Source organism: Cebus imitator, unplaced genomic scaffold (genome assembly GCF_001604975.1).
Source record: "Cebus imitator isolate Cc_AM_T3 unplaced genomic scaffold, Cebus_imitator-1.0 Scaffold57, whole genome shotgun sequence".
NCBI classification, from domain to species: domain Eukaryota; kingdom Metazoa; phylum Chordata; class Mammalia; order Primates; family Cebidae; genus Cebus; species Cebus imitator.
Window position 1 is genome coordinate 1,120,902 of NW_016107372.1, and position 21,026 is coordinate 1,141,927.

Consider the following 21,026-nt stretch of genomic DNA (forward strand, 5'->3'; position numbering starts at 1 on the left):
AAAAACAAAACATAGAATATAGACAGGTAAAGGCACTGTGTAATCAAAGTGGTGATTCAAATCACCATGCCATAGAGTAGAGAATATTTTGTAAATTCCCACTCACTTACACACAAAGGCAAATCTCATGTGGATTATATATATATATATATATATATATATATATATATATATTAAAAATGATCAGTTATATCAAACTTCTAGAATCAAATTTAGAACAATATTTTAAAAATCTTGAAGAAGAAATGACCATTGCAAATATAATATGGAACCTGGGAACTAGTCAGAAAAAGGCTGGCAAAATCAACAAAAATAAACAACGGGAAATGGGCTATCTATTCAATAAATGATGCTGGAATAACTGGCTGGACATACAAAGAAGAATGAAGCTGGACCCATAATTCTCATCCTATGCAAAAATTAAGATGAATTAAAGATTTAAATGTAAGACCTAAAACTATAAAAATCCTAGAATAAAATCTAGGAAATACCCCTCCTGATATAGACCTTGGCAAATAATTTATAGCTAAGTTTCCAAAAACAATTGCAACTAAAACAAAAATTGTCAAGTGGAACATAATTAAACTAAATAACTTCTGCACAACAAAAGAAATTACCAGAAGACTAAACAGACAGTCTTCAGAATGGGAGAAAATTTTTGCAAACTGTGCATATGACAAAGGTCTAATAACCAGAATCTAGAAGGAACTTAAACAAACCAACAAGCAAAAACCCAAAAATCCAATTTAAAAATGGGCAAAGGACATGAACAGACACTTCTCAAAAGAAAACATACAAGTGGTCAACAAACATATGAAAAAATGCCCAACATCACTAATCATCAGATAAATTCAAATCAAAATCACAAGTGAGATATCATCTCACACCACTCAGAATGGCTATTATTAAAAAGTCAAAAAAATAAAAATAACAGATGCTGGCGAGGTTGTGGAGGAAAAGGAACGCTTATACATGATTGGTGGGGGTGTAAAGTTAGTTCAACCATTGTGTAAGACAGTGTGGTGATTCCTCAAAGACCTAAAGACTGAAATACCATTTGACTCAGCAATCCCACTACCTTTAAGTATATACCCAAAGGAAAATAATTGATTCTATCAAAAAGATACATGCATTCATATGTTCTTTGTAGTGTTATTCACAACAGCAAAGACATGGAATCAACCTAGTTGCCCATTAACAGTGAATTGGATAAAGAAAATGTGGCACAAATATACACCATGAAACAGTATGCAGCCATAGAAAGAATGAAAACATGTCCTTTGCAACAACATAGGTGGAGCTGGAGGCCGTTATCCCAAGCAACTTAATGCAAGAACAGAAAACCAAATACTGCATGTTCTTACTTAGAAGTGGGAGCTAAAGATTGAATACACATGAATACGAAGATGGGAACAAGAGACACTGGGTATCACTAGATGGGGAGGGAGAGACGGAGGGTGGCATGGGCTGAAGAACCACCTGTTCAGCACTATGCTTACTGCCTGGGTGATGGGATTTTTGGGACCCCAAGCCTCAGCATCACACAATTTACCCATGTAACAAACCTGCACATGTACCCTTTAATCTATAATAAAAGTTGAAAAAAGAAAATAATAATAAGCCTTAGCATTAAAAAATAGTTCATTTGTAACATAAAAATTAAGTAAATTCTAATTTGTTCTTACTTCTTTTCCCACTGTGTTTTTCCAAAGTAGAATTGTTTTCAACATCCATGGTATCTAGAAAGTGACAGGTAGTGGTCAGAGAACTGTAATTTATAAGTAAAATTTACAAATCTTATGACAATTCATTCTACATGGAAGGCTTGGGTTTAAACAATATTCTGAGTATAATTTATCTGTCTTCTTTCCAAAGGAAACAGATACTGAATTGATGTCTAAGGTCTTCCTCTAGTTCTCTGAGACTTTGAAACAGCTCCTAATTACTTAACTAGGCACCAGTTTCCTCATTTATGAAACAGGGATGGCAGCAGTTATCCTGTTCAGCTTTAAACTTTTTATGAATATTAAATATGATCTTATTTGCAAAAGTTAGTAGGAAATCACTATATAAATCAATAACAGACCAGAGGATCTCTTTCAAAACTATGTGTTTTTAGCTTAAGAGTAGGTATCTGAGGCTTTTTCCTGACAGGTAGCAGGACTATCTGTCTTTTTAGGCCTTTCCAAAGTTGTGACAAAGTGGCACTATTACCTGTGAGTGGAAGAATGCGTTTTTGTTTTTTTGTTTGTTGCAAGAAGAAGAGTGGAACCTGCTTTATGTATTCAATGTTTAGCATTGATATGCTAATATAGCAAGTGAGATACTGCTGTTTTTCCCAGTGTTTTTTACTACCTAAGAGAGCTCATTCTGTTAAACAAGAGTTTATAATGATCTCTTGCCTCCCAGCAGTTCCCAAAAGGGTCAGGTTAGGCAAATGCAGAGAACAGGATTCTGGCATGGACTGAACCTGTTCTTTGTCACAATCTGCTCACAGTCAAGTGCAGCAGGAAAGGAAGGCTATGATTTCAGACTTTTGAAATTCTGAGGCTTGAGGCCTGTGATCCTACTTCCTGTTGGTGATCCAGAGGCTGCTTGATGCTCCGCTTCAACTCTGATCACTTCCCACATCCCTACCCAGTGTCTGTGAAATCGACTGAGCCACTTCCATCCCCAGACCCTAGGGCAGCCTTACCCATCATGCCAGATGCTTGGCTACTTTCAGGCCTTGCTTCTTGGCTTCTTGGCACACCTTTTGGAAAACACATGACACAGGGGCACTTCTCATTTTCAGGTTCTTGTAGCTCTGATCCTAAATTGTGATTTGTAAAAATTTTTATTTGTGCTTACTCTCCTCCTGAGATTCTCCTTTCCCTCAATGTTAGTGATTACCCACTCCCCACAGCTAAATTAAGGGATGGGCGCTACCTCTGAAACCTTTTTCTTTTGTTGTTCCTCACTGTATTTGTCCCTCCTGTTCATGAATAACCCTGAGAATTTCATCTTGAAATAAAGGGCCAATTAATCATATGTTTCAGTGATGGAGAACACTGGAGGAGCAAAGGCTGGTTTTAGGGAAAAAGATGATGTGCCTAGTGTTGGAGGTGTTGAGACTGAAGTTTGAAGATACTGAGTGGTGAAATCTAAGGTCTTCAGGACCTCGGACAGGAGCCTTCTGACACTTGGATGAATGAGTTTAGAGGAGAGGGCTGGCTGGAGATACACAATGTAGGAATCATGAGGTTGTGGGTGGTGGCTGAAATTATAGGAGTGGATGAAATGCCTGGGTGAGGCCTTTTGTAATCTGGGTGAGTCAGAGGGGCCAGGGGATAACTTACTCTGAAAGCTTACTGCTATTATGAATCATATCTTGTGCTAAGGTTTCTTTTAACTCGTGGTCATTTCAGATCCCACAGTTTCTCCATCATTTTCTTCTCTCCCTTTTATACTTCCCTCTTCTCACCTCCATTTTCTCTCATGTTTTAATTCTTTATCTACATACTTGACATTGTACCACATTTTTTACACCACTCCATTTTATCACCCTTTCTGTGTGTCTCATTCCACCAGTTTTCCTGTTTACGTCTCTAGATCTAGTTTTATTATTGAAGTGAAATTCTTTCTACTGTCACTTACCCCTTCTGTTCTCTCTTCTAGCTTTGTTTCTCTGAATCTTATCTTGATCGTTTGACTGTTTTCACAATTTCAATCTTTGTCTTTATCCACATTTTCTTTATCTGTATTCATCTTTATCTCAGATTATTACCTTATCACCAAATGCCTGCTCTTGGGACACTGACCACATAGCCATCTCTATGTGGTCTGTTCCCTATGAGCTTTCTACCTTGCAGGGCTGTCAAATAATCACAAATTTTATTTTCACGTTTCTGGTACAATTTCTGAGAAGTATTTTGAAAATTATCCCTCTTCCCCCACAGAACTCCCTGACCTGGAATATTTGGATTCCTTGTCCACTTAGAAAAATTTGAAGCTGGCTCTTATGTCTTTTCATTTGGTGACTCCAGCCTACCTTTCTCCACTTTTTTCCTTACTTTATCCGCTCAGTGTCTCCTCCTTCTATTCAGGAGCCAAGCTCTTCTTTTTCTTTTGGCTCCCTCAAACCCAGTCTGTGCACAATTCTCTGTGTGTGTGGTGTGTATGTGTGTGTGCATATGTTTTGGAGGAGAGGTAAGGTAAAGAAGAAACAACTTTTCCTCCACACAAGTGGGAAAACAGAGATAATTGATAATTAACATCATAATTTGCCTCTCCATCACAAGCTAATGGGCTGTATCTCTTCTGACTCTCTTTGTTTATTTATTGGAGGAGCTTTGAATTCACAGGACAATGAAGACAAACAAGGAAATAACAGACTATCAACAGTGAACAGGAAACCAGGGAACCTGTCTCAATGTGCTCATGCTGAGCTATCTTCAGAGGTTAGATGAACTGACAAAAAAATATACCTACATCAATGAGTACACCTCATAGCCCGACTCTTTCTGGCCACATCTGATTCTCCTCTTGATTTCTTATTTTCTGCCCATTGCCCTGCGGCTATACATTTTTGTCTCTATCTCTTTGATTCTGTAAGCTCATCTCTGATTTTTTCTTGTCTCCTGTGTTGCTTTTTCTATTTTCATCAATGATGTTCTATTCTCCTCTATTTCTATGTTTATCCACTTTGCTTCTATCTTTATAGGTGTTTTGTATATTACATAGCTGGTTCCATTCCTATCCTCTCTGTTTCTGTGATTTTTATTTTTTCCTCCATAAAGATGTATATGTATTAACCTCTACATACACGCACACACTCATATGTTATATGTAATAAATATATGCATGTGTACACACACATACACACACACACATTTGTTGTTAAATAACCTTTCTTGCATCAGGCACTGGTATAGTCTCCTGTGAATATCTGAGTTCCTTGTGCATCTTCTCTGGACTTTGACTTAAATGATACAGCTATTATCTTTCTGTCTGTTACATACAAAAGTCAACCATATGAGACACCTGGCTTGCTAGTCTCTATTGTTCTTAAGTTTTTTGGCCCTAATACTTCTGTCCATTTATTTCCTCACCCCAAAATGGGTATAGTGAGAGTTAGCCTGACTATGTCTTAAACATTTTGTGATGACATCTGTACATCTATTTCCCTCACCCCAAAATGGGTATAGTAAGAGTCTGCCTATGTCTTAAAAATTTTGTGATGACAAAATAAGATCTTATTTGCCAAAATATATTGAAATAACACAATATAATCCAATTACATGATGAAGGACATCTGTCAAAAACTATACTAAAGTTTGAGAGTGTTTGATCTGAAGTTTTTATTTCTGTCTATAATTACATAGTAGGAGTAGTTGTCTTTAGTGGCTTTACAATTACAAATGACATTGATGTCAACCCATTTATGACTATAAAAACCTAAGATTTTAGTGTTAATAGGAATGAGAGCAGGTTTTAAAAAAAGATACCACAAGTTTGCTATTTATTTCTTCTACAACAGCAATATATAATTACATACATTTAGTCAGTGAGACTCATTCTGTTAAACATGAGTTTATCATAATTTCCTGCCTCCTTCCATTTTCTAAAATGCAAAAAGCTCCCAGATGAACTGGATACAAGGCAGTCAAGGTGCTCAGAATAAAAAGGGTCTGGAAACAGTAGGTTTTAATTCAGATTCCTGACATTCTGCAGGCCAAGTCTTGGTATCCTAATCTTCTTTACCTGACCCACTTCTTAGGGGTGAGCTGCAGGTTTCCTGGGGCTCTTCTCCATTACTCAGCTCTGAAAAGTCAGTGCTGCTGAAACCTGCAGAAAAAAAAAAATTCCTTAACAGTCTTAGTCTGAGTCTTCGGAACCAGCAGGGAATTCTTTAAAAGAAAAACTGGACAAGAGAAGCTTGTGTAGGAGTTTGTCCACTTAGACAGGTAGGACAAGGACAAGCTCCTACCACTAGGCCACCCTTTGGCTTTGATCATCTGACCTGCTGGTCAAGATTGCTCCAGCAGCCATCTCTGAGGCTGGCGCTGGGGACGACGTTGTTTCTTACATTTCTTACCCTTTCATTTGTTTGTACATACTTCTGCTTCCATCTCAGTATCTTATCCAAGGGAACCATGGAAGCAACATCTTAAGGATGTCAGAGCCTCCATCAGCTGAGCCTTAAATGACTGTGTGGGCACCCCTTCCACTCAGGAACTACTTTATCCTATTTATGTGAGTGAAAAATAAACTTGTGTTGCACTTGTGCCTTTGAACATTTTGAGGCTTATGTTTTATACCAGCCCAATTCATCTAATTGAAAATGTAAAATGCAAAGCATCTAAAATCCCCCAAAATTAAATTTTTTGTTTTAAAGGCTATGAAAAAAAAGGGAACATAGCTTTTGTAGCAAAGAAAGGCATTTGTTACATTGAGAGTTTTTAATTGCTCTTACGTCTCTTCTTGTTGTATATTCTCCAAGTAGATGTACTTCCAGAAGTCATAGGATCTAGAAAGGAAAACCAAACCAATAATGTCTAACTAAAAGATCTATAAATCTTATGACTACTTACACTGTTGACAGAATTTGGACTATATATATTCCACAAGGATCATTTCCGTCTCCTCCCACTAATGGGAAAGGGATTACTATCAAATGGAGCATAGACCCACAATCCTTTAGGCCTAATTGCAAAATCAAAGACTTTTTTTTTTTTTTTTTGAGACAGGGTCTCACTCTGTCAGCCAAACTGGAGGGCAGTGGTGCAATCTCAGTTCACTGCAGTCTCAACCTTCCAGACTCAAATGATCCTTCCACTTCAGCCTCTCAAGTCATTGGGACTACAGGCACACACCACCACATCTAGCTAATTTTTTGTAGAAATGGAGTTTTGGCACATTTACTAGACTGGTCTTGAACTCCTGGGCTCAAAAGATCCACATGCCTCACCCTCCCAAAGTGTTGGGATTACAGGCATGGGCCACTGCACCTGGCCTCAAAGAAATTTTGATAACCAATATTGTTTTTATAGATTTGCAGCTAATTTGGCAGGGAATCTGGACTTGAGTTGCCATGAGTTCATGTAAAATCCTATTATATTTGGTGTGAATATTTATATAATTTGCAGCAGAAACATTAGTATATTTGAGAATAGGACTCTGCCTTGGATCCTAGTAGGGTATTTTGTTATATGTAGAATATAAACTACATTGCCTTTCTAAAATAATAAAATATTTTTTGAACTTTGAAGTACATCTGGCTTTGAAGGTTTTATAGAGGATTATGAACATTTATGAAGAATTCAGGCTGCTAGTCTTGTCTCTTCCTATAACTTTCCATATGTGACGTGCAAAGAAAAAGGATCGTTTAGTGTGCCCGAGTTTCCCCATCTGTGAAATGGGGGGAACAATAGTTATTTTGCCCACCTTTTATATTATTGTAAAGATGCAAGAAGATCTTATTTTCAAATATATTTTAAAATATCACTATTTGGCCAATATCATGTTGGGGGCCATCTGTCAAAAGCTATGAATTGAATTTGATGGTAAGAACTAGGAGCCTTTCTTTCTGTCAATAACTAGAGAGTATGACCAAAGGCTTTGGAATTTTGAACAAGTTTGTGACAAAGTCAAGCAATAACAGACTACTGTACATTCTCTTCTCTACAAAATAAGGAATGGGAAGGAGTAGAAATTGATACAATAAATCCAACACATTGGAGTTAGGTCTGGCAATGATATGGTTTAGCTGTGTCCCCACCCAAATCTTATCTGGAATTCTCATGTATTGTGGGAGGTCCCCGGTGGGAGGTAATTGAATCACAGGGGCAGGTCTTTCCTGTGCTGTTCTTGTGAATATGTCTCATGACATGTGAACTATTATATAAGGGTGAGTTTCCCAGCACAAGCTGTCTTCTCTTGTCTGCTGCCAAGAGAGATGTGCCTTTCACCTTCTGTCATGATAGTGAAGACTCCCCAAACATGTGGAACTATAAGTCCATTAAACCTCTTTCTTTTGTAAATTACCCAGTCTCAGGCTTATCTTTATCAGCAACATGAAAATGGACTAGCATATAGCAGTATGTAGTAAACAGGGCACTGCCACTCAACCACAACCATCTTGTTAAGCCTGAATTTATAGTCCAAATGCAGACTTCTTTCTTTGCATTTTTCAAAATGGCCAGATGAAATAGATGCAGAGAACTGACTCCTGGTCTTAACAAGACCATAGCTGTTGTCTGTGCTCAGAGCACAGTGCACCAGGGAAGAGGCGCTCTGAAATCAGAGCCCTGAAATCAAGGGGGCTGTTCTTACCCTTCTTGCCGTGCAGTGCCCTGATTAAGACTTTTGGAATTTCCTCCTCCTCACTGGATTCTGAAGAGTCATGGTCTTGTCCTATCACTGCAGAAAGGAGCAAATGTCCTTTGGAGGTCTCAATATACGACAAAGGAGCCAAGACAGAAGAATATTCCATGAAAAGGAAACTAGGAAAAATTTGCGATGCTCTGAAACTTCAGGGCAAGAATGTCCATGCCTTCAGACCTCCATCATTCATCTTTTGATTCAAATTTGTGTGGCTCAAGGTTAGTATTTTATCCCTCACTGCCACTTGAGCTTGAGGCTGAGAAACTTTTAGCCCCACTGGGCATCTCTGCTTTGTCTTGGCCCTCTGTCATCTTACACCATGTTATCTTTCTTTGTTTACTTGTCTCTTTATGGATTTGTTGTAGTTTTTGTATATGGATTTGCATTTATTTACAAATTTGCTTCTCTCTCAGGACAACCATGGAAGTCTGGGATTGAAGAAGGCAGGTCTTCTACTTGCCTGTTTTCCTGAAGAACTGCTTGAAGCAGAGTGCAACCTCTCTCCCATCTAAAAATCCTTGAAATATTCAGTTAAAAAAAGATAAACTTCTAGTACAAAAATAAAAAACCTTCTATTGTGTTGGAGTCATTGACTTCTTTGGGTTTACAGCAATTAGTCAACCTAACTAATACAAAAGCTAAAATAGGAACCACTGAAATTTAAAGCAAATTTGTATTCTATTCTGAAGGATATAGCAAGGAATTAGACCGACTCTTTTGTAGAAAATATTGTTCATTTCTAACCATGGAGAGTTGTTATTTTCTCTTACCTCTTTTCCTAGAGCTTTCTCTGAATATAGATGATTTTCTGAAATCCATGGGGTCTGTAAAAAAATAATAGAGAGAAACCCGTTATTTGTATACAAGAGACTTATAAATTCTATAAGTCTGACATGGCAAATGGGCTTGGGTTAATGATGAAGTTTTGATGAGCGTTTTTCTCTCTCCTTCTAGTGAATCTAGCTCTGGGGGTTTGGGGTCATAATGCTGGGATTCTGCCCAGCTCTCCCTATAATCTTCTGTGTGTATTAATTGCAAATGCCTCTTTTTAATTCTTTTTTTCAACTTTTATTTTAGGTTTAGGGGTACATGTGAAGGTTTGTCACATGGGCAAATGTATGTCACAGGAGCTTGTTGTACAGATGATTTCATCACCCAGGTATTAAGCCCAGTACTCAATTGTTATCTTTTCTGCTCCTCTTTCTCCTCCCACCCTCCACCCTCAAATAGACCCCAGTGTCTTCTGCTTCCTTTTTTTGTGTTCATAAGTTATTATCGTTTAGCTCCCACTTACAGGTGAGAACATGTGGTATTTGGTTTTCTGTTCCTGTGTTAGTTGGCTAAGGATAATAGCCTTCAGCTCCATTTATGTTCTCTCAAAAGACATGACCTCATTCTTTTATATTTATTTATTTATTTTCTAGACAAGGTCTCACTCTGTCACCCAGGTTAGAGTGCAGTGGCACAGTCATAACTCACTGCAGCCTCGACTTCCCAGGCTCCAGTGACTCTCTCACCTTAGCCTCCCAAGTAGCTGGATCACAGGTGCACACCACCATGCCCAGCTAATTTTTGTATTTTTGGTAGAGATGGAGTTTCTCCATGTTGCCCAGGCTGGTCTTGAACTCCTGAGCTCAAGCAATCCACCTGTCTCAGCCTCTCAAAGTGCTGGGATTACAGGTGTGAGCCACTGCACCTAGTGGTAAATGACTCTTAAACGTCACTAGCTCCCATTTTCTAGTTATCCTATCTCCCTGTCAAAATTTTTGTGATGGGAAAATGAAGCTTCATTTACAAAAGCCCTGTGAAAAATCCCGATGTAAGCCAATGAGTAAACTATAATTTGAATATGGGTATAGCTGAAGTCACTTTTTTTGCCCATCAATAATGAAATCGCATCACAAATTACTCTTTGAATACTTTCTAAGCTTGTAATTAAGACAGTATTATCAAAGAATAAAGAAAGATTGTGCTTATCATGCTCTATCAAATATAAAGGGTGGTAGTAGAGAATAAGTACATTATTTCAACTCTTTAGCATTAATAGATATGATAGTTTGTGTGTAAAAAGACTGTTACTTTACTAGCATATTATAGCTATATTTTCAATATATCAATCAATTGATCCAATCCAATTAAACAAGAGTTCATGTGACCTTCCTTGTGTCTTCCATTTCTCAATAGGGCCAGAGAGGTTAAATGTAGAAAATGGTATTCTAGAATTTATAGAATCAAGGCATATGGAGACTGCTCAGAATAAAATTAATCAAGGAAACAGAGCTCTGGATTTGTACTCTGGATGTGTACTCAAGATGCAGCAATGTTTTATAACATCAAGATGAGGCAATGTTTTATAACATCAAGATGCGGTAATGTTTTCTCAGGTTGCAATTCTAATATTCTTACCTGATACAATCTGAGGTCGTGAGCAAGTGGCTTGTTGGTCCTCCTCTTCCTCACTTGCTTCTAAAGGGTTGTCATTATTGACCACTGCACAAAAGAATAGGATTCTTTAGAGGTCTTAGTGTGTAACCAAGGAATCAGCTCAGTAGGAAATTCCCTAGTTAGAAAACCTTGAAAATCCATGCAAGTCCTCACCTGTCCTAGGCCACGCTTGTCTTTCCTTTCAAGTTACCTGCGTTGTGGGTTAGTGATACTCCGTTCTTGTCCCCAGAGGGAAACTTTGGTTTGCATGGCCTTTGCTTTCATACTTATTTTACTTCTCATCCCTTCTACTTGCCATTCCACATTTCCTTTGTTTCTGCCTCTATTTTTCATGCAGGGAAACCTTGAAGATCTTCAGTTAAAGATGTGAGCCTCCTCTACCTCCTACCAACCCAGTGCCTTCCCAAATTGTTTACAAGGCTGAGAAATAATCTTCCTTTGTGTTTGAGCCAAATACATATTTTGGGACTATCTTTTAGAGCAGTTTGCTTACACCAAGATCAAAGTTAGGGTACATCCTGTCTAAACACTAAGGCAAATTTACATTTTACTTTGAAAGATACAGTGAGAAATTAGAATGAATGTATTATTCAACATATTGTTATAACATCAAGATGAGGTAATATTTTTCTTTATTCTTAGGTCTTTCCCTAGTGTATTTCCCCTAAAGTGGCATGTTTCTAATATCCTCTGGATCTAGAAAGTAAAGGGAAAAACAAATCAATCAATTTGCACACTAAAAAGTTATAAATCTTATGCTGCAAATATAATTGAGATAATAGAAGATTTTGATGATGCTTCTCTCTTTCATTTCACAAAGGAAGTAACTTAGAATCCAGGATGCTAGTCTTATCTTTCCTTTAATTTACCATGAGATTTTGGAAATGACTTTGAAACATTTATGTAATTGTGTTTTCTCATCTAGGAAATAAGGATGACAATCTCTATTCTGTTTACCCTTTTAAGGTTATTGTAAATTTAAAAATAAGACAATTTGCAAAAATCTTTTGAAAGATTACTAAATGTGCCATGACTTACTGAAGAACTCTATCAGAAACAATGCTTCAGGTTTCAGAATACTTTATCTCAAGAGTTTATTTTTGCCAACCCCAGATAGTTGGATTAAATGTCTTTTGACCCTATCCAAACTTTGTGATCAGATGACAATAAGATGTTCCTATAAAGGATTATTTAACTTTCTGTTCTCTATAAAGGTCACAGTATAAATCTACACTATATAGCCATAACAACTAGTTGTTTTTAAAAATAAACTCATCATTTGGTTAACCTATTCCTGCTATACAATCAATTTATGGGTATGCAAATTGATTAATAGAATCCATCAAGAAAGAAGGCTAATTCTCAAAAATACGTTTATAACAATTTCTTGTCTCCCTGCATTTTCCAAAAAGGTTAAGTAAAATTAATGCAAAGAATGGGATCTCAGGGTAAACTGGACCCAGCCTATAGAATGTGCTCAGAATAAAATGCATGAGGAAAGAGTAGCTCTTAAATCAGATTCTCACAGCCCAAGCCTTGCTCTCCCAACTTTCCTTACCAGGCTCACTTTTCAGTGCTGAGATGCAGACTTCTACGGGCTCATCAACGTCACTGGATCCTTCAGAGTCCTCACTGCTGATGACTGTGCAAAGGAGCAAAACCCATTAAGAGCCTCAGGGTGTGACCAAGGAGTCCATGCCCCAGAAATGTCCACAATAAGAGCAGTAGGAAGAGCTGGGAAGCTAAGTTAACTCAAGACCCTGGACTGCTCCTCGAATGTATGCCACCTGCAGTTTGTTCTAGGTTCTTAACCAAAAGCTGATAAAATTGACACACAAGGCAGTTGTGCCCACCCACTGACACTCTTCTTATCCCAACCCTCATTCTACTTTTTTCTATCACTCTTATTTTATTTCTCATCTTTCCTCTGTTGTGCCATCTCCCCTGCTTCTGCCTCTGTTTCTGGTGATGGTGTCTCTTTATACCTCTTTGTCTTGGTGTGTTTCTCCTCACATCTCCTCTTGTGAATATTTTGACTCCTTGATCTTCTTCTTTTTTTTAAAAGCTCCTCTCCCATGCCTTCCTTTCTTACTTTATTTTTATTTATATTTTTCCTTATATTTTGAGATAGAGTCTTGCTCTGTCGCTGAGCTGGAGTGCAGTTGCACAGTCTTGGCTCACCGCACCTTCTGCATGCTGGGCTCAAACAATGCTCCTGCCTCAGCTTCCCAAGTTGCTGGGACTATAGGCATAAGCCACCTTGCCTGGCTAATTTTTATGTTTTTTGCAGACATGGGGTTTCACCGTGTTGCCTAGGCTGCTCTCGAACTCCTGGACTCAAGCGATCCGCCTGTCTTAGCCTCCCAAAGTTCTGGGATTACAGGTATGAGTCACCAGGTGCACCCCTCTCTGACTTCAGAAATAGCCTCTCTGACATTCTTACTTAATACCTCCATTTCTGACTTCTGGCATTTTCCCGACTGCTAAGGACTTTCTTCTGTCAAGCTGAAGACTCACTGCATCAGGTGCCAGCCTCTTTCCCTTAGCGCCCCATCCCAGGCTAACTGCATTGCCCCGATGAGCCCTGATGAAATCCCCAAGCCCCTTACCTGGTAACCTGTGACTCACAGTTACAAATTCTCCCAGTTGGCCTTACCTATTATGTCAGACACCTGGTTATGATCAGTCCTTGCTTTGGCTTGGCGCTCAACTTTTGAATTAAAAAACGGCTTTTCCTTCTTTATATCCACCAGTCGCACAGAACAGGAATTAATTTGGACTCCGTGGTTGAGTAGCTGTGACCCTGGACCAAATTGTAACAAATGAAGAATTTTCATTTGTCTCTCCCGTGGACCTCCTTCACTATCATTAATAACTCCCTCTCTGCAATTTCACTGCTGGGGATAGGCTTTCACCCCACCTCCCTGGTTTTTTTTGTTTTTGTTTTTGGTCAACTCTGTTCCTTCCTTTGTGCCACTCTTGGCTCTGTTTTGTTTTTTAGCTTTCCCTTTCCCTACTCTTCTCATCCTTTGATGGCTAACATTTTGCTTTTTTAAAAAAGTGAAAATTATAATTGTCATATAAGACACATGAATAAAAGTGAGTTTTGAATGATCACAAAGGAAGTAAATCACTTTGATCAAGAAATACCCCAGAAGCCTCCGAATGATACTTCCCACTGTTTCCACTGACTTGCTCAAAGCCAGCTACCAGCTAGGCTTCCAATAGCTAGATTAATTTTGCCTCTCGTGTAATTTATATAAATAGAATCATCTTCTCTTTTCTCTTGCTCTTTCCCTCTCTCCCCCCTCTCTCCCCCTCTCTCAATATATATATATATATATATATATATATATATCCCCAAAGAAGCCAGCTCCACCCAAATTATATGTATATTTTACTCAACATGCTTGTGAAAGTCGTCTGCATTCATTTTTGTATAATTATTTTCACTGCTATATAGTATTCCATTACAGAATTAAGCCATGAAGTATTTATTCATTTGTACAATTTCAAACGTTTGGCTTCTATGAATAATGCTGCCCTGAGCTTTCTTTTCTATGTGTTTTGGTGAACATAACACACACTTCTGTTGGTTTCTGCTGAGGAATGTAATTGTTGAGTTATAGGGCATGTGCATTTTCAACTTTGGAAGATTATCCCAAACTGTTTTCCCAAAAGCAGTGTGGATAGACCTTCACCCCACCTCCTTGTTTTTCCTTTTGCTTGACTCTGTCATTGAGCAAAAGGAAAGACAGAGATGAAAATAAAAAGAGAGATTTCCAAATTCCAGTAAGTAAAGGAATTTGGTGTGGTGGGAATGTGGCATGAAGGGGTAAGAGGTGGGTGATGGGAAGCATGCAGCTGCATGGTGGGCATCCTTTAATTCACCACTCCAAGCAGTATTGACCTACTGCTAAGGGCCACGTGAAGGCACTGAGTTTCAAACAGGAAAGTCATATCAACTGGTTTCTATTTTGGAAAAGTCCACTCAGCTGAAGTTGAGAGGAGCAAGACTGGAGGCCAGACAGGAGACTGTTTCTCTAGTTTTAGTGAGAGTGACAGGGATCTGGATTAGGGTGTTAGCCCTGGGGATGAAGAGAAATGGACAAATTAGAGATATTTTAAAGTTGATATTGACTGAAGTGGCTAACAAAATGAAAGTTTTGGGCTTATAGAAAAATAAAAATATAATTAGAAATTTGGGGAGGAGCAGAGCAAGATGTCAGAATAGGACCCTCCAACCCTCCTTCCCCCGCAGAAATACTAATGTGAACAATTGCCTATGCATGAAAATACCTTTGCAAGAGCTGAGGAAACCAGGTGAAAGACCACAGCACCTGGGTGCAGCACAGAAATAAGAAACAGCACATTGAAAAGGGCAGGAAGAAAAGTTTCACATGTCATCCTTTCCCCAACTCCAGGAAGCACAGCGTTGAGAGAGATACCATATGCTTGGGGAAAGGAGAAGGAAGTGAGCACCAGACTTTGCCTTGGACCTAAACCATAGAACCATCTTCAGTGAAACCCAGTGCCAGGCAGGCTCCCAAGGCCCCAGACTCCAGCCAATACCCATGGTGTGAACCTCCAAGCTCACTGTGATCCCAACCTAAATCCTGCAGCCCCAGGATTCAGGCCAACCCTGCAAACTCAGTCTCCAGCCTGCTAAAGCACTATTTCAGACTCTGTAACCCATGATCTGGACCAGATTAAGTACCAAACTGGACTCAGTGGCACCAGGCTTTAGGTCCATCCCAGCAGCAAGCTGGCTTCAATAGCACTGGGCTTCAGGCCCACTCAAGTACCTGAAGAAGCCTGCACCACTGCTGGTGTAGAGCCCTGCAGATTCTGGCTCAAGGTCACCCCCAGAACAGACCTGCCCACTGGTTGCCATAGGCACCAGACTAGCCTGTTTGAGGACTCCAGCAGCAGGCCTGCCCTTGCATCTGCAAAGACTTGGTAAGTCCCTACTTTCTCAAATGCACAGAGCAAATGTAAGGCAACAAGAAATATAAAAACCAAAGAAACATAACATGACTAAAAGAACACAATAATCTCCCCATAGCAGACCCCAAAGCAATGGAGATAACAAACTGCCTCACACAGAATTCAAAATAATTGTTTTAAGGAATCTCAGGAAACCTCAACAAAATACAAAGAAATAATTCACTAAAATCAGGAAGACAATAAATGACCAAAATGAGAAGTTTAACAGAGATATTGAAATTATTTAAAAAATGAAACAGAAATTCTGGACCTGAAAAATGCAATGAATAAAATTTAAAAAGGCATCAGAGAGCATCAACAGCAGAACTGATCATGCAGAAGAAAGAATCTCAATTCAAAGACAGGTTATTTGGAATACAGTTAGAGAAGAAAAAGAAAAAACAATAAGTTATGAAGAAAGCTTATAGGATTTATGAAACACATCTAAAAAGCAAATATTTGAATCATAGGACTTCATAAAAGACAAGAGAAAGACAAAGGTAGAGAGTTAATTTAAAAAGATAATAGTACAAAACTTTGCCAATCTGGTGAAAGACATAAAATTTCCAGGAGCAGGAAGGTCAATGGTCTCCAATCAGATTCAATCCAAATAAGACTACACCAAAACATACCATAATCAAGCTGTCAAGATTTAAGGACAAAGAGAGTATCCTGAAGGTGATAAAAGAAAAGAAGCAAGAAACATATGAGGGAGATTTAATAAGAATAGCAGTGAACTTTTTAGTAGAAACCTCTTTCACAGATAAGGAGAGAATGAGATGAAATATTCAAAGTGTCAAAGGGGGAAAAAAAACTGCCAACCAAGAATACTTTTCATAGCAAAGCTATCTTTCAGAAATAAAGGAGAGAGAAAGAGTCTCCCAGGAAAACAAAAGATGAAAAGGTTCATTACCACCAGAACTGTTTACAAGGAATGCTAAAGCTGAAAGAGATAAATGCTAACTAATAATATGAAAATATAAGACAGTATAAAACTCACTGGTAAAGTAAATGTATGATCAAAATATAGAATACTCTAATACTGTAATGGTGGTGTGTAAATCACTTCTACAGCTAGTACAAAGGTTAAAAGACTTTTTTTTTTTTAAAAGTAGCTACAATAATTTGTTAAGGTATACACTATATAAAAAAGATGTAAATTATGACATCAAACATTTTAAATAAGAGAGTAAAGTGCAGTTTTTGTATGCAATCAAAATTATCAGCTTAAAATAGCCTGTTACAACTATAAGATGTTTTATGTGAACTTCATGTTAACCACAAAGCAAAAAGTTACAGTGAATACACGAAAGATAAATAGGAATAAAAGTATTTCACTAGAGAAAATCACTTAGTCACAAAGGAAGACAGTAAGAGAGAAAGGAATAAAGACTTTGTAGACAACCAGAAAACAATAAATAAAATGGTTGTAGAAAGTACTCACTTATCAATAATTATATTAAGTGTAAATAGATTAAATTCTCCAATCAAAAGACACAGAATGGCAGAATGAATTTAAAAAACATGACCCAAGTATATGCAAACTATAAAACACTCACTTCACTTTTAAGGAGACACAGACTGAAAGTGAAAAGATAGAAAAAGATATTTTATGCAAATGGAAATGAAAGAGAGAAGACACAGCTCTACTTACATCAGATGAGATACAGTTTGAATCAAATAATATAAAACAAGGCAAAGAAAGGTCATGACAAAACCAAGCATGGTGGCTTATATCAGTGAAATTGTTGCTTGAGCCCAGGAGTTTGAGACCTGCCTGGGCAACACAGGGCAATCCTGTCTTCACAAATAACAACAACAATAAATTAGTCAGATTTGGTGGTACATGCCTGTCACCTCAGCTACTTGGGGGAATTGCCTGAGCCCAAGAGGTTGAGGCTGCAGTGAGCCATGATTACACTCATGCACTCCAGTCTGGGTGACAGAGCAAGACCCTATTTCCAAAACAAAAACAAAAGAAACAAAAAGAAAGAAAGAAAAAGAGAAAGTCATTATGAAATGATGGAGTCAATTCATCGAGATGATATAACAATTGTAAACATATGCACTTAATATTTGAGCAATGAAATATAAAAAAAAAATTAACAGATGTGAAGCAATGAGAGACTAATACAATAATACTAGGGGACTTCCACACCCTACCTTCAGCCATGGACAGAAAATCAATAAGAACACATCAAGCTTAAACTATAGTTTAGACCAAGTGGATCTAAAGGCATATATAGAATATTTGATCTACCAGCAGAAAAATACCATTCTTTTCAGTTGAACCTGGGACACTCTCCAGGATACATCATATGTTAGACTACAAAACAATTTTTAACAAAATCAAGAAGGCTCAAATTACATCAGATATATTTTCTGATCACAGTGATATGAAATTAGAAATCAGTAATAAGGAATTTTGAAAAGTTTGCAAATACATGGAAATTAAGTACACCCTCGAACAACCAATAGGTTAAAAAATTTTCCTATTAATTTATTCATTAATTAACTTAATATGAAAAATTTTTAACCCTTGGGACAAATAAAGATAGAAATGTAACATATCAAAACTTATGAGATAAAGCAAAAGCAGTTCTAAGAGGGGAAGTTTATTGCAATAAACACAAGAATACATCAAGAAAGAAGAAAGATATCAAACAACCTAAAGTTACACCCCAAGAAACTAGACAAAGAAGAAAAACGAAGGCAAAAATTAGTAGAAAGAAGGGAACAATACATATCAGATTAGAAATAAATGAATTTAAAACTAGAAAAAATATAAGATCAACAAAACAAAGTGTTGGTTTTTTGAAAAATAAACAAAATTGATGAAGTGTTAACTAGACTAAGAAAAAAGAGAAAACACTCAAATGAATAAAATCAGAAATGAAAGAGGAGACACTACCTCTCTCATACCACATATATACAAATAATCATAAGACACTACTATAAACAACTTAATGGCAACAAATTGGATAACCTATAAGAAATGGATACATTCCTAAACACATGCAACCTGCCAAGACTGAATAACAAAGAAATAGAAAAAATATGAACAGACTAATAATGAGTAAGATTTAAACTGTAATCAAATCCCACCCACCAAACGAAAGCCCAGGACCAGACGGTTTCACTGTTGAATTTTACCAAACATTTGAAGAACAAATAGCAATCCTTTTCAAACTTTTCTTAAAAATTGAGTAAGAGGGACTACTTCCAAACTTATTTTATGATGCCAGCATTACCCTGATGCCAAAGCTAGACACGAACGCTACAAGAAAAGAAAACTATAGGTCACTATCCTTGATAAACATATATGAAAAATCCTCAACAAAATACTATCAAATCAAATTCAACAGCACATTAAACACCATGATCAAATAAGATTTATCATTGGAATGCAAGGATGGATCAACATACACACATCTAAAAAGGTCATACACATTAATAGAATGAAGGACAAAAATCATATGATCATCTCAATATATGTAGAAAAAGCATTTGACAAAATTCCACATTTTTTAATGATAAAAACGCTCAGCAAAATAGATATAGAACAAATGTATCTCAGTACAGTAGTGGCCATACATGACAAGCCCACAGCTAATACCAAACTTAATGTCAAAAAGCTGAAAGATTTCCTTCTAAGGTTAGAAACAAGAGTAGGATGCTGACATGGTTGGATGTGTCCCCATCCAAATCTTATCTTGAATTGTAGTTCGCATAGCCTCCACATGTCATGGGAGGGACTTAGTGGGAGGTAATTGAGTCATGGGGGCAGTTATCTCCATGCTGTTCTTGCAACAGTGAGTTCTCACAAGATTTGATGGTTTTTAAGGAACTTGGCCCCCTTTGCACTGCACTTCTCCTTGCTGCTGCCACGTAAAGAAGGACTTGTTTGCTCCCCCTTTTCTGCTATGATTGTAAGTTTCCTGAGGCCTCTAAAGCCATGCTGAACTGTGAGTCAATTAAACCTCTTTCCTTTATAAATTATCCAGTCTTGCATATGTCTTTATTAGCAGTATGAGAATGAACTAATACAGATTGCCCATTATCATTTCTATTCAACATGTCACTGCAAGTCCTAGCCAGAATAATTAGGCAGGCAAAATAAATAAAAGGCATTCAAATTGGAAAGGAAGAAGTTAAATTGTCCTTATTTGCAGATGACCTGATCTTATATATAGAAAATCCTAAAGACTCCACCAAAAAACCCTGCTAGAACTGATAAACAAATTCAGTAGTGGCAGGATACAAATGCAACATACAAAACTCAGTTGCATTTCTATACACTAACAATGAACTCTCTGAAAAACACATTAAAAAATCCAATTTACAATCAATTTACAGTAACTACAATAAAACACATAAGAATAAATTACTAAGGAGGTGAAATGTGTACACTGAAAACTCTAAGATACTGATGAGAGAAACTGGAGAACAAAGAAATGGAAAGATACCCCATGTTCATGGATTGGATAAATGAATATTGTTAAAATGATCAGTCTACTCAAAGTCCCCTAAAGATTCAGTGCAATTCCTATAAAAATTCCAATGGCAGCCAGGTGTGGTGGCTCATGCCTGTAATCCCAGCACTTTGGGAGGCCGAGGTGGGTGGATCACCTGATGTCAGGAGTTCAAGACCAGCCTGACCAACATGGTGAAACCCTATCTCTACTAAACACACAAAAAATTAGCCAGACATGGTGGCACATCCCTGTAATCCCAGCTACTTGGGAGGCTGAGGCAGGATAATTGCTTCAGCCCATTAGGTGGAGGTTGTAGCGAGCTGAGATTGCTCCATTACACTCCAGCCTGGGCAACAAGAGCAAAACTTTGTTCTTAAAAAAAAAAATTCAATGGCATTTTTTGAGAAATAGAAAAACAATTTAAAAGTTTGTATGGAAGCACGAAAGACTCCAACTAGCCAAAGCAATTTTAAGAAAAAAGATCAAAGCTGAAAGCATCACACTACCTGATTCAATATGTACAACAAAGCTATATTAATCAAAAACAGCATGGTACTTGCATAAAATAGACATGTAGAAAAATGGAACAAAATAGGAGCTCGGATCCAGGCATTTATGGTCAATTGATTTTCAACAAAGGTGCCAAGAATATGCAATGGGGAAAGGACATCTATCTTTTTAATAAATGGTGTTGGGACAACTGGATATCCACATGCAGAAGAATGAAATTTGACCCTATCTCATACCATATTAAAA

The 21,026-nt window shown here is 37.6% G+C and overlaps 1 protein-coding gene across 11 annotated transcripts in view; it reads right to left on the reverse strand.

Moving 5' to 3' along the window:
* LOC108304765 (nuclear autoantigen Sp-100) overlaps positions 1-21,026 on the reverse strand; it is a 112,972-nt gene that overhangs the window by 50,296 nt on the left and 41,650 nt on the right. For 9 of the 11 annotated variants that reach the window (XM_017529067.2, XM_017529064.2, XM_017529066.2 and 6 more), the window contains 9 exons: positions 13,466-13,612; positions 12,368-12,451; positions 10,771-10,854; positions 9,135-9,188; positions 8,314-8,400; positions 6,455-6,508; positions 5,743-5,826; positions 2,696-2,812; positions 1,686-1,739 (listed from right to left, as the gene is read on the reverse strand). In XM_017529067.2, the coding sequence (XP_017384556.1) occupies positions 1,686-1,739; positions 2,696-2,812; positions 5,743-5,826; positions 6,455-6,508; positions 8,314-8,400; positions 9,135-9,188; positions 10,771-10,854; positions 12,368-12,451; positions 13,466-13,612 (765 nt within the window). The remainder of the gene's footprint in view (positions 1-1,685; positions 1,740-2,695; positions 2,813-5,742; positions 5,827-6,454; positions 6,509-8,313; positions 8,401-9,134; positions 9,189-10,770; positions 10,855-12,367; positions 12,452-13,465; positions 13,613-21,026) is intronic. The other 2 variants (XM_017529060.2, XM_017529065.2) reach the window with 2 other exon arrangements.